The 12623-nt window shown below is 56.5% G+C and overlaps 9 protein-coding genes across 9 annotated transcripts; 5 read left to right on the top strand and 4 right to left on the bottom strand.

Moving 5' to 3' along the window:
• Positions 1 to 35: 35 nt before the first annotated feature.
• MRET_2408 (uncharacterized protein) lies at positions 36 to 506 on the bottom strand (the record flags this gene model as incomplete). The annotated part of the gene is made up of 3 exons (XM_027629035.1): positions 36 to 228; positions 255 to 325; positions 357 to 506. 3 exons carry the CDS (start codon positions 504 to 506, stop codon positions 36 to 38), a joined length of 414 nt encoding a protein of 137 aa, XP_027485100.1.
• A 124-nt stretch (positions 507 to 630) lies between these two features.
• On the top strand, positions 631 to 2826 carry MRET_2407 (threonyl-tRNA synthetase; the record flags this gene model as incomplete). The annotated part of the gene is made up of 1 exon (XM_027629034.1): positions 631 to 2826. The coding sequence occupies one exon, from the start codon at positions 631 to 633 to the stop codon at positions 2824 to 2826; it is 2196 nt and encodes a 731-aa protein (XP_027485229.1).
• Positions 2827 to 3954, bottom strand: MRET_2406 (serine/threonine-protein phosphatase 2A activator; the record flags this gene model as incomplete). Its single annotated transcript, XM_027629033.1, has 1 exon — positions 2827 to 3954. The coding sequence occupies one exon, from the start codon at positions 3952 to 3954 to the stop codon at positions 2827 to 2829; it is 1128 nt and encodes a 375-aa protein (XP_027485230.1).
• Positions 3955 to 4052: 98 nt separating this feature from the next.
• MRET_2405 (aspartyl-tRNA(Asn)/glutamyl-tRNA(Gln) amidotransferase subunit B) lies at positions 4053 to 5684 on the top strand (the record flags this gene model as incomplete). The annotated part of the gene is made up of 2 exons (XM_027629032.1): positions 4053 to 4200; positions 4225 to 5684. The coding sequence occupies 2 exons, from the start codon at positions 4053 to 4055 to the stop codon at positions 5682 to 5684; spliced, it is 1608 nt and encodes a 535-aa protein (XP_027485249.1).
• Positions 5685 to 5766: 82 nt separating this feature from the next.
• Positions 5767 to 6633, top strand: MRET_2404 (alpha-soluble NSF attachment protein; the record flags this gene model as incomplete). Its single annotated transcript, XM_027629031.1, has 1 exon — positions 5767 to 6633. The coding sequence occupies one exon, from the start codon at positions 5767 to 5769 to the stop codon at positions 6631 to 6633; it is 867 nt and encodes a 288-aa protein (XP_027485231.1).
• On the bottom strand, positions 6628 to 7653 carry MRET_2403 (NADH dehydrogenase (ubiquinone) 1 alpha subcomplex subunit 5; the record flags this gene model as incomplete). The annotated part of the gene is made up of 1 exon (XM_027629030.1): positions 6628 to 7653. One exon carries the CDS (start codon positions 7651 to 7653, stop codon positions 6628 to 6630), a length of 1026 nt encoding a protein of 341 aa, XP_027485225.1.
• A 49-nt stretch (positions 7654 to 7702) lies between these two features.
• MRET_2402 (mediator of RNA polymerase II transcription subunit 5) lies at positions 7703 to 10408 on the top strand (the record flags this gene model as incomplete). Its single annotated transcript, XM_027629029.1, has 1 exon — positions 7703 to 10408. The coding sequence occupies one exon, from the start codon at positions 7703 to 7705 to the stop codon at positions 10406 to 10408; it is 2706 nt and encodes a 901-aa protein (XP_027485226.1).
• A 140-nt stretch (positions 10409 to 10548) lies between these two features.
• Positions 10549 to 12135, top strand: MRET_2401 (pyruvate kinase; the record flags this gene model as incomplete). The annotated part of the gene is made up of 1 exon (XM_027629028.1): positions 10549 to 12135. One exon carries the CDS (start codon positions 10549 to 10551, stop codon positions 12133 to 12135), a length of 1587 nt encoding a protein of 528 aa, XP_027485227.1.
• A 15-nt stretch (positions 12136 to 12150) lies between these two features.
• On the bottom strand, positions 12151 to 12520 carry MRET_2400 (uncharacterized protein; the record flags this gene model as incomplete). Its single annotated transcript, XM_027629027.1, has 3 exons — positions 12151 to 12327; positions 12355 to 12454; positions 12480 to 12520. 3 exons carry the CDS (start codon positions 12518 to 12520, stop codon positions 12151 to 12153), a joined length of 318 nt encoding a protein of 105 aa, XP_027485228.1.
• Between the last annotated feature and the right edge of the window lie 103 nt (positions 12521 to 12623).

The raw sequence follows: 12623 nt of genomic DNA, 5'->3' as shown, positions 1-12623 counted from the left end.
TACGTCGCGCAAGTTGGCTGAATTAGATGGGTCTGTCATGCCGTTGGAGCTGGTGGTGCAGCAACATCTGGCTCGTGTGGCTCGTTAGGCGTATCCTTGGACTTAGATGCCTCGTCTGAATGGGCAGAGACCTCAGCGTCAGCTTCAAGTGTTTGAGTTTCAGCCTCTGGTATCTCAGACACCACAGGTACCTGCTGCACCCGAGACTCGAGATGTTCATACAGAATGCTATTGTAAGTAGATTAGATACGCACGCTCTCTCCAGACGTAGTCGTTGAATATTACCCTTAATACGCAGAGTAAGGGCCTGGAGCTTATCATTTTCCTGCGGATGTCTGAGCACGGATCAGACGTACCTGTTCAATTTCGTGAACCTTGCGCTTTAACTCTTTGTATTTTTGCCTGTATTTGATAGCATCACTCTGTATGGCAACACTAGAGAGGTAGGCTTTGGACTTTTGCTTAGACGGCGCAGGAGCGCCGTTTGACGGAGTGTTGCTCACCATGTTCGGGAGGCACGTATTAGGAGGCGCGTCGTGAGGAAGGCGAGTGTCCAGTGGATCACGTGTTAGCTCCACGTGAACAAAAAAGGATTCCACCTTTGCGCTTTCCTTCTCCCCTAGTCGCACGATGTCGTCAAGTGAAAACCAGGCGAGTGCAGCGCCTGAACAGCTTGCGAATGCCGTGAAGGATATGAGCGTGAATTCCAAACCTGATAAGAAAGCAAAAGGCGGAGGTGCGGGTGGCATGCCGCTCGAATTCGAGCCACGTCCAGCCTTCTTCCAGGCCCGCATTGACATGTTTGAGCGCATCAAGGCGGAGCAGGATTCTGCGCGCGCTGCTGCGGAGCGCAAGCCCATAACAATCACCATGCCAGATGGCTCGACGCGCGAAGGTTTATCCTGGGAGACGTCGCCTATGGACATTGCCAGGGCGATTTCCAAGAGCCTGAGCGAGCGCATTGTGATTTCCAAGGTGAACGGTCAGTTGTGGGACTTGGAGCGTCCTCTGGAGGGAGACGTAACATTGGAGCTGCTTGACTTTGACCATCCTGAGGGAAAGCGTGTGTTCTGGCACTCTTCTGCCCACGTTCTCGGTGAGGCGGCTGAACGACACTATGGCTGCCATTTGTGCATTGGCCCGCCCACAGACGAAGGCTTCTACTATGAGATGGGTATGGGTGATAGTGGTGATCGTGCCGTTCGCTCTGAGGACTTTGATCCCCTTGAAAAGTTGATCAATCTGGCTGTGAAGGACAAGCAGACGTTTGAGCGTGCGGTGCTGACCAAGGAGCAGCTTCTGGAGATGTTCAAGTACAACAAGTACAAGGTCCACATTATCAACTCCAAGATCCCAGATGGCACCTCTACTACCGTGTACCGCTGCGGTCCGATGATTGATTTGTGTGTTGGCCCGCACATTCCGCACACAGGCCGCATCAAAGCCATGACGGTCCTCAAGAACTCGGCCTCGTACTTCTTGGGTGACCAGAAGAATGACTCGCTGCAACGTCTGTATGGTATTTCTTTCCCTGATAAGAAGCAGATGACTGAATACAAGCACTTTTTGGCCGAGGCCGCCAAGCGCGACCATCGCCGCATCGGCCGTGAACAAGAGCTGTTCATGTTCCACGAGCTGAGTCCTGGCAGCTGTTTCTGGCTGCCGCACGGTGCGCGTATCTACAACACATTGCAGGAGTTTATTAAGGGCGAGTACCGCCGGCGCGGCTTTGACGAGGTCATTACGCCGAACATGTACAATTCGAAGCTGTGGGAGACGTCGGGTCACTGGGCCAACTACAAGGATGATATGTTTGCGCTGTCTGTCGACAAGGAGACGTTTGCACTGAAGCCCATGAACTGCCCCGGTCACTGTCTCATGTTTGGCAGTCGCGATCGGTCGTACAAGGAGCTGCCACTGCGTCTTGCCGACTTTGGTGTAATTCACCGCAACGAGGCTAGTGGTGCTCTGAGTGGTCTCACGCGTGTGCGCCGCTTTGTTCAGGATGATGCGCATATTTTCTGCCGTGCGTCGCAGATCGAGGATGAGATGATGCACTGCTTCGACTTCCTGCAAACTGTGTACGGCCTGTTTGGCTTCACGTTCAAGATGGAGCTGTCAACGCGCCCTGAGAAGCACCTTGGTGACGTTGCCACATGGGATGCCGCTGAGAAGCGCCTGGCGTCTGCGCTTGACCGCTTCGTGCCCGGCCAATGGGAACTGAATCCTGGTGACGGTGCGTTTTACGGTCCCAAGATCGATATTACGATCAGCGATGCCATGCGCCGCCAGCACCAGTGTGCTACGATCCAGCTCGACTTCCAACTGCCGCAGCGCTTTAACCTCGAGTACAAGACGCCGCAAGGCGGCGCTGATGGCGAGAACCAGACAGAGCGTCCAGTCATGATCCACCGTGCTGTCGTTGGCAGTCTTGAGCGCTTTATTGCCATCTTGATTGAGAACTTTGCCGGCAAATGGCCATTCTGGCTCTCACCGCGCCAAGTGCTGGTTGTGCCAGTGACGCAGTCGGTGTACGAGTATGCACAGGATGTGCGCAGCACCCTGTGGGACCACGGTTTCTACGCGGATGTTGATCTGTCAGACAACACGCTCAACAAGAAGATCCGCAACGGCGAACTTGCGCAATACAACTTTGTGTTCGTCGTTGGCCACGAAGAGAAGGAGAGCCGCAGCGTCAACGTCCGCAACCGCGACACGGATCCCAAGGTAGCCAAGGGCAAGACCGATACCATTCCCCTGGACGTGGTCCTGTCCCAGCTGCAGCAGCTCAAGTCGTCACGTGCCATAGACAACCAGCTGCCGTAGTCATTGAGCATGTCGAGGATGCATTGTGGGGCGGGCGCCGACAGCAGGCGTCATCCGCGTGGGCCGTGGTGGTGCGTGTGTCTCGGTGTGAGGCCACACGTACCCTACGCCACCAAATACAAAGTGCTGGACGACCGGGCGCTTCAGGAGGCACTCGGCATCGTACATCTTGAGCATGCCTGCATGTACCTTGGGCCACGTAGGCACGTTGCGCGAGATGTCGAAGAGGAGCGGCGAATGCTCAGAGAATGGTCCACGCTTGAGCGAATGGATGCGCGCAAGCGACGACGTATACATATTGGGCATCGGTGATGCATGCGTCGGAGCGATGTACATGATCGTGTCGCGCGGCGATAGGCGTGGACCAACGCGTGGCTCACGCATTCGTGCGTGGGGGTAGAGCGAGAGGTCAGCCATCTGCAGTGGCGACATTGTCGTGTCGCGGAGCTGAGCCGCGCCGAGGATGTACGGCACGAAGTGGAAGTCGTCCAGACCCCATACGCCGTGACTGCCAGCCGGCTCGAGGGTGTATCGGTCCTGCAGGTGCCACACCACACGCAGGTAGGCAGGAATGACTTCGAGCGCTATCCGAGCCTCCGCACCCTCTTCAGACAACGCCCCCAGGCGGTATAGATACGCGAGCCATGCTACCATATGAAGCTCATGGCCCGTGCCGTAGTCGATGCGCACAAATGAACCGAATGCGTCCACCAGATATGCGTAGAGCTCTGTGATGAATGCATGCAAGTGGGGCGGAAGGCACCTGCGAAGCAATGCCTCTGCACGTTCCTGCAGACGCGCACCCCATGTCCGGAAAGCCAGATTGCCAAAGCGATGGGGACCTGTATCAGGCACAATTTCGTCTGTCCATGTATCCAGTTCGATCAGCAGTGCCAGCACACGATCAATGACCGAGTCAGATGCGGCATATGTCTCGCGTTCGTGCCATACTACGTCGCGTGTAGGCTGCATCACACATGCTTCGCTCAGCTGCATGAGGAACAGCAGAATAGTGTGATGCGCGTCGCTCTGTTGCCATATATGCATGTCTGTGTCGCTCTGTATGCATTTGCGGGGACGCGCGAGGTGAGCCCGCACGCTTGGATCCTCAGCATCCAAGGGTGTCATCCAGTGGGTATGGTGGGACGTAGCGTGTCAACAACGTGTCACCTCCACATCGCTGGACGCACGGCCTCCACGGCCATAAGGGGCCCTTTTTTCACGTCATGCTACGCTGGGCCCGACTGGGGACACGGTCACTGCATACTGCACGCGCACGCGGCCAGGCCCCACCGCTCCTCCCCACTGGTTGGCAGGCCGTCATTGGCATTGAGTGCCATGCACAGCTCCTGGCACCGACCAAGCTCTTCAGTCGTACGTGCTAACGCTAACGTTTAGCCACCCCACCACCGCCATTGCACGCGCCACCCAACACACTCGTGTCGTCGTTCGACGCAGGATACCCCGGGACACTTCCATGCCTACAAGAGGGAGCTGTCACTGCTGCTCTTAAAGCGGCTCTTGCTCTGCAGTGTCAGGTGGAACACGTGTCTGTCTTTGATCGAAAGCACTATGTGTACGCTGACCTTCCTACGGGATATCAAATCACGCAGCACCGACAGCCATTTGCACGAAATGGGTCTGTGTCGATTCGCTTCGAAGATGGCTTCTTGTCATCGCCAGACGATGCGCTCGATATTCCTATCGTGCAGCTGCAGCTCGAGCAGGACACAGGCAAGACGACGTATGCAGCGACCGATGACGCGTCGCAGGTATGCCTTATTGACTATAACCGCGCTGGCGTAGCCCTCGTGGAGATCGTCAGTGCGCCCGTATTACGCACACCTGAGCAAGCTGGTGCGTACGTCCGCAAGCTCCGGCAGCTCCTGCGATGTGTCGGTGCCTCAGACGGCAACATGAATGAGGGATCACTGCGCTGCGATGCCAACGTCTCGATCCACCGCATTGGTGAGCCATTTGGGCCACGCACGGAAATCAAGAACCTGAACAGCATCAAGTTCATGATGCATGCACTCGACTTTGAGATCCGGCGGCAGTTCACCGAAGTCTCACAAGGTCGTGCGGTCGAGCCATCTACGCGCGGATTTCACGAGGCCACGGGCGAAACTTACCTTTTGCGCCGCAAGGAAGACGCCTTGGATTACCGCTTCATGCCGGAGCCCAATGTGGGTGCGCTCCATGTATCGCCCGTGCAGCTCGCAGCGCTGGCCGAGACGCTGCCTGAACTGCCCGATGCACGACATGCGCGTCTGAGGGCCCAATACGGCCTCTCCGTACGCGACGTCAATGTGCTTTTGCGGCTCAATGTGGACGACGATGGCGATGCACGAACGGCGCAGATGGATGCTGTCGACTACTTTGAAGAGCTCGTGCGGCTCGAGTGTGCGCCACAGGCAGCGGCAAACTGGACCATCCATACTCTGCCCAAGTTCCTCGGCCAAATGCGCCTTGCCTTCCATCACAATCCCGTGCCGCCCGCGGCTCTGGCCGAGCTCATCCACATGCTCGATGAAGAGATCATCACGCAGTCGACGGCACAAGCTCTTCTCCGGACATTTGTGCGCGAAAAAAAGATTCCAACGCGGAATGGATGTCTAGCTATTCGCGAACATGTGCACGAGAACAATTTGAACCGCATGCATGATGACGAACTCCGGCCGCTATGCCAGCAAGTCGTGCGCGCCTTCCCCGCCGAAGTTGAGGCGATCCAAAAAGGCAAGCATAAAGTGCTTGCGCGCCTCGTGGGAGAGGCTATGCGCCATACACAGGGACGTGCCGACCCTGCTCACATCACGCGTCTCCTGACCGACATGACCGGCGCCTCCATAGGCAAGTAGACTGGCCCATGCACACATGTCATGTGACCAACCCCGTACGGCGGTGGTGGAGTGGGTTGCTGACGGGGCTTCGACAGCGACCATGGGTGGCTCATCAGCAGAAGAGCTACTGCAGCGCGCCGAAAAAAAGGCATCGTCTACGGGCGGCTGGTTCTCATCCACTCAAAGCAAGCGTGAAGAGGCCATTGAACTGTATAAGGAGGCTGCTCACAAGCTGCGTGCCGAAAACCGTATGGAGGAGGCGGGCAGTGTGCTCATCAAGGCAGCCGACCTCGAGATCCAGATCAATGAGAAGGACTTTGCAGCCAATACGTACTTTGAAGCGAGCAAGTGCTACCGCATGGTGCGGCTCGACCAAGCAGTGATGGCGCTGGGCCGGTGCTCGGACCTGCTCGTCGAGCGTGGTCGGTTCCGTCAGGCGGCCGACCGGCAGAAGAACATGGCGGAACTGTACCGTGAGGACCCGAACCACTTTGACCAGGGACTTGAGGCATACGACCGTGCTGCCAACTGGTACCTCCAAGAAGGTGCAACAGCCACAGCCTCGGCATGCCAGCGCGAGGCGGCGCAACTGGCTATTCAGCTCCAGCAGTACCCACGTGCCATTGAGCTCTGGGAAGCCGTGGCTGCTTCGAGTTTGAACAGCAACCTGACCAAGTACAGCGTGAAGGAATACTACCTGAATGCCGGCCTCTGCTACCTCGCGATCCCTGACCACGGCGCGGCGACACGAGCGATGGCGTTCTACGCACAGCAGGACCCTACGTTCCCCTCGACGACCGAGGCCCAATTCCTGCATGGCGTCCTCGAAGCGTGCGAGCATAGCGACCTCGATGCATTCGACGCGCGTGTGCGTGACTTTGACCGCATGAAGCCCATTACCGGCTGGCGCGCCACGCTCCTGCACACGGTGCGCAACACGGTCGCTGATGGTCCTGACCTCTCATAGTACATCTTTGAGCGAATGCGAGGCACTGCCCGGCCGGAGTGCCTTTTTCTGATCAGGCGATGGCTTCCACCCAATCATGAAAATCTGTGCAAATGTCGCTGGTACGTGCCCTTCGGGGGTGCCATGCAGAGCTTGGTACGTAGCGGCAGCGGCCAAGAGCGTCTCGCGGTGCATATACGGCCGGCGATTGACCACGGCATTGCTCTCGCCCATGTCACGCAGGTCCTGCACGAGCTCGTACATGCTCGGGTAGTGCACGACGATCTCGTCCATATCGACCGTCTGGAGAGTGAATTGGGCGCGCGTCAAGAGTGACGATACGTCTCGAGTATCCGTCATGGGGGACACATGATTTGACAAGCCGCCCTGTCGCTCCTGCTCGGCTAGGAGCAGACTTGTGCGCAACTCAAACAGAGTGTCGCCACCGAGCATGTAGCCAAGGAACACGCCGTCTGGCTTGAGAGCACGCTGGATCTGAATGAGGGCGCCAGGCAGGTCGTTCGTCCAGTGTAAGCTGCCGGACGCCACGATGCAGTCCAGCGAATTTTCCTCGAATGGCAGCATTTCCTCATCGACGACGCGCCGCTCGATCTCAAACGAGAAGTTTTTGTCGAGGTGCCGGTCGCGGAAAAGCAGCTCCTCACTCATATCACACATAACAAGCTTCTCGATGCCTACGCCGCCCACATCCAAGTGGTGGCGCAGCAGGCCAGGACCAGCACCGAGCTCCACCACAGTAGGAAAGGGCCGCTGGATATCTTGAAGACGTTCCGCAAGACTCATAGCGCCAGCATCACGTACGTAGTCGGTCAGTCGCGACACCTCTCCGCGCCGACGTTCATCGGCTTCAAACGCTGTGCCTGCTTCATTCAGGGGTCGGCGCACAGCCGCACGCGAGCGCTGCAGACACTTGGTATCACGGTCAAAGATATGGTACGGCGTCTGCGGTGACGCAAAGCTCGGCGTCGCACGCCACCGCAGGGCGCTCGTCATCAGAGAGCGAACAGGCACCCGAAGCATAAGGACAAGCTTCGCCAAGCGACGCTCCTCCACCTTCCCTTCTTTGTTGATGCAGGCGGACGGTGTGCGGCGTGAGGTGCTTGCGTGCTTGACGCATGGAGCGACACCTTTTTCTCTGCATGCACGTCTTCTCGAAACGGCAAAGGCGGAAGGTGTGCTTACTGAGCTCGGCGAAGTGTTACCTGACGTGCTTTTGGACCTTGTGTTGCTTGTACGACCTGCTCCGCCGCTTTTGTTCGAGTACCTTGATGTCCTCTGTCTTGACCGCGCACGTTACATGGGCGAAAATACATGCGATGCAGGACGCGTAATCGTAGTGCTCCTGCGCAAAATCAATGCCACGGTCGACCAAGATACCCTTAGCACCTTGTGTCAGCATATTCTCGATGCCGTGGGCGATGCACCGATATGGACCAACCATTTCATACAGCGCGGTGTGGCATCGACAGAGTCCTTTCTGTCTTTCTGGCATGCGGCTCTTCATCTCATGCAGGCAGAAGGCCCAAGTTCCGAGCTATGTAGGCGCCTCATCGCCGGCGCTGCTCTTCAAGGCTGGCCAGGGTTGGACGATATCCCATTACGTCATACTGTGCTAGAGGCTTGGCAAAACATACCCCTCACACAAAATGAGGCGTCAAGGCAAGCTGTTGCTACGCTGAGACAAGGCCTATCGGTCATCACGGCTGTCGACGACCTTTTTGACGAGCATCCCGCCGCACAGTCGCCTCCGAACGCCTCTCTGTGGAAGTCGCCTGCCTTCTTCACGTATGCCACCTCATTACAGAGAGCCTGGCGTCAAGCGGAAACCTCCGGTGGACGCCATCGACCTTTGCTACCTACCTCAGGTGCACCTGAGCCAGAAACCGTGCTCTTGATCCACGGGCTATCTGACTCTCATTTGCATTGGCACCGAAAATACCTTTCGGCCCTCGGTCTTCTCCAAGCACGTCTGCTGCATGCCATTGAACCGCCTCATGATGTTGGCTGTGCATTTGTGCTCGAAATGCTAGTGGCGATGGCCCAAGCTGCGACCGTGCAGCTCCGGACACACGCGTCCGAGCGACATGCCCTTCTTTGGCGGCATATCATTGGCGGTGTCATGCCGCCGCTGGTTGCCTTTCTGAGCGGGAGCGTTCCGTCGTCTCACAGGGATGGCCTCGTGATGCGCGATATGATTGCATGCTTTGTGCACATGTACGATCCCATCCGTGATTGGATCGAGCTGGACGAATGTGTCATGGCCACATCGACACATGCAGTCCCATTGCCCACGCTGATTCTTGCGTCATTCGCCACCTGGGACAGCGGCCTCCATGCGGGTCCCGTGAGTCTCGAATCTTTGCCTTTACATTCCAATGCAGAGATCCATTCGTTTTCACAAGCTGTCCGAACGGCGCTCGGTCAGCACCCCGAATCGTGTGGCGCCTTGCTTGCCCAAGCTTTACAGGAGCCGCGTCTCCAGCTTGTGATCGCCAATGAGTTCAGCCACCTCTTCACGGAATGGTCCGAGTCGCTCACGCCTGACTTAGCGCATGTACATGCTGTCTGCCTCATGCTCGAACCACATGTACCACGTGTGCTAGACATGCTGCACCTTTACATTGACAAACAAAAGATGGCGCATGCCCTTGTGCGTGTATTATCGCGAATCGAGCAGCGCATTTGGCAGGACCACAGCGAGCTGGCATCGATAGGGCGCGTCATTCTTTTTCTACAGTACTTGTCGTACTACATCGACCAAACAGGCATTCCGTCCAGTGGGTATGCCTACATTTTCATGACGCGAAACATATCGTCCATCAACATGCATGCCTTTCCTGAGCAGAGTCTGTCGCTCATAATCCGGTGGTGCCGCTGTCTCGTGGAAGGTCAGGCCATTACTGATGATCTGTTAGCGGTGTCACCACCTTGGACGATGTACCGTATCACGCCGACGATCCTCTCACTGTTGCTCGAGGCACATATGTACTCTTTACTTGACGATTCGGCGCTCTTTAAGGCATGTTCCTACTTTTTACAGGTGCCGTTGGCGTACAATGTGCCATGTGCCGTCCAATGGCTCGTGCAGTTTGCATCGTCGACACTCGCCAAGTCGCAATATGATGCCAAACTCCTATCGCACGTGGTTATGTACGTGCGTGTGATCCACAAGCTGCTTACGAGTACCTCGGACGTGTTTTCGCCCCTATACCGGTCCATACTGGCACATACCGTGCTGCCTCTTCTTACAAACGAACGCCTCATCCTCGTGCTATCCACGTCGGAGTTTAATCTCCCCTCTTTCATTATGGCACTCGAGAGTATGGTTGAGCCGCGCCTAACTAAGTATGAGTGGATCAGTGATGTGCTGATGCAAAATGAACAAGGTCGTTTATGGGCAGGCCTGGCCAAATATGTTGGCCACCTGACACACGAGGGACTGCAGCCGGGCATGGCGCAGCAGCTACTAAAAGTTGCCCTACATACAACTGCGGAGCACACATGGGCTACGAAGCTCATAGCTGCCATGTTTGCCATGGTCTATCCTTACGATCATGTCACCGTGCCATTGTCCCTCGCCCGCGTCACGCTGTTCCAATGGGATGCACAACATGCCAAGGCAGAGCACGTAATCCATCTCTCTCGCATCATCGGACTGAGCATTGTGCTAGTCAAGCACATGCCTGGTCACGAGGAAGGGCTGCCTGCCTTCCTAGATAGTCTACCTGCGGTCGGCACCGAGTCATTTTCGAGGCTCCTGCGGCTCGATGCATAGATACCCAGCATGCCTCCACCTGTGGCACCGTGTCCAAACGTTTTTTTTTAAACCTCCACATAAAGGCTAGGCGGCCCGCGTTGCTGTCCAAGCGCGGTACCTGTCCAGTTTTCCCCCATTGACCACCACTGCCCCCCCCCATGATGAACCACTTTGCACGCATGTCTCAGATTGAGTGGTATGCCTCACTCAATCCGATCGAGTATAAGATCCAGAACAAGTCGATGCGTAAGACCTCGATCATCGCAACGATCGGTCCTAAGACAAACAATGTCGAGACGCTGCACCAGCTGCGGAACGCTGGTGTCAACATTATTCGTCTGAACGCGAGTCATGGTGACCACGGATACTTTAAGAGTGTGATTGAAAACTGTCGCCAGGTCGAGCGCGAAGCTCCGGGCCGTCCGCTCGCTCTTGCTCTGGACACCAAGGGCCCGGAGATGCGTACGGGCGTTATGTTGAACAACGAAGATGTGAAGATCAAGGCTGGCCACGAGATGATTGTCACGACCGACGAGCATTTCGCCGACAAGTGCAGCGCAGAGCACCTCTATATCGACTACAAGAACCTGCCCAAGAAGGTCGAGCCGGGTCGCCAGATCTTTATTGATGACGGTATCCTGTCACTGCGTGTGCTGCGTGTTGAGGGTGACAACGTGATCGTGCGTGCTGATAACAATGGCACTCTCTCTTCGCGCAAGGGTGTCAACCTGCCATTGACTGAAGTCGATTTGCCAGCCGTGTCGCCAAAGGACATTGAAGACCTGAAGTTTGCCGCGCGGGAAGAAGCCGACATTGTGTTTGCCTCATTCATCCGTACGCGCGAAGACATTGTGCTGATTCGCTCGATTCTTGGAGAGCATGCGCCCCGCATGCGCATCATCGCCAAGATTGAGAACCACCAGGGTGTGCTTAACTTTAATGAAATTATGGACGAGGCCGACGGGATTATGGTGGCCCGTGGTGACCTGGGCATTGAAATCCCCGCACCTCAAGTTTTCCTGGCACAAAAGATGATGATCGCTCGCTGCAATCTTGCCGGTAAGCCCGTGATTTGTGCCACTCAAATGCTCGAGAGCATGACCTACAACAACCGTCCGACCCGCGCCGAAGTGTCGGATGTTGCGAATGCGGTTGTCGATGGTGCAGACTGTGTCATGCTGAGTGGCGAAACGGCCAAGGGTGAGTACCCTGTTGAGAGTGTGCGTTACATGGCCGAGTCAGCGCAACTTGCCGAGGACAGTCTGTCGTACACGGCTCTCTTCAACCAGCTTCGTGGCTCTTTGCACTTGCCCACGTCCACGATTGAGACTATCTCGCTCGTGGCTGTGTCGGCGAGTCTCGAGCAGCGTGCTGATGCCATCCTGCTCATGTCGACGTCGGGTGAGACAGCGCGTCTTGTCAGCAAGTACCGCCCCCCGTGCCCCATTCTTGTCGTTACCCGGAACAAGTACACGACACGTACGTGTCACTTGAACCGTGGCACCTATCCCTTCCACTACCCGCTGCCGCACATCCAGGATATGTCGCGCTGGCAGGAGGATGTCGACAACCGCATCAAGTTCGGCCTTTCTGAGGCCCTGAAGCTCGGCCTCGTCCGCAAGGGCGGCACCATTGTGGCGGTCCAGGGCTGGCGCGGTGGTAAGGGACACACCAACTCGCTGCGTATTCTCACAGTGCCTACGACGTCGGAGGGTTACATTCTCGAGAGCACTACGGCCAACTAGGCTCCATACGAATTCTTAAGGGTGCAGCTCATGTAGGAAGTCAATGTCAAAGCTTGAGGCCAGTTCTGACACACGCTTTTCCACTGCCTGGTAAGCATCGGCAGCTTGGTGTGCCTGCAAAGCAGCCTCGTTGTCGTACTCCTCGAACACGATCAGCTTGCACTTGTCATTCGCGTTACGAGATAGACGGTACTGGTGTCAGTGGCACGGCGCACGTACGGTCTTGGTGCCCGGCTCGGCATCCGAGTTGGCCCGCTTCGTCGTGTTAAGAAGTAGTCGCTCGAGCTCATCAGTCTCCGATTCGCCCTTTCCGACAAAGCTGCTGTCAGTGTGGAAGCACGTACCGCGCCACCAGAATAAAAGGTCCCTGCTTCGGCACCGACATGGTTTTCGACAACGTTCCCGCCTCGCTTGGCCCCTGCGTGTCGTGACAATATCGTCACGTGACTTACATGGAGGCACAAAAATCGACCTTGTGCCTGTTTGTC

This window comes from Malassezia restricta, chromosome IV (genome assembly GCF_003290485.1).
Source record: "Malassezia restricta chromosome IV, complete sequence".
In the NCBI taxonomy this organism is placed as follows: Eukaryota; Fungi; Basidiomycota; class Malasseziomycetes; order Malasseziales; family Malasseziaceae; genus Malassezia; species Malassezia restricta.
This window is presented reverse-complemented; position numbering and strand designations above follow the sequence as displayed.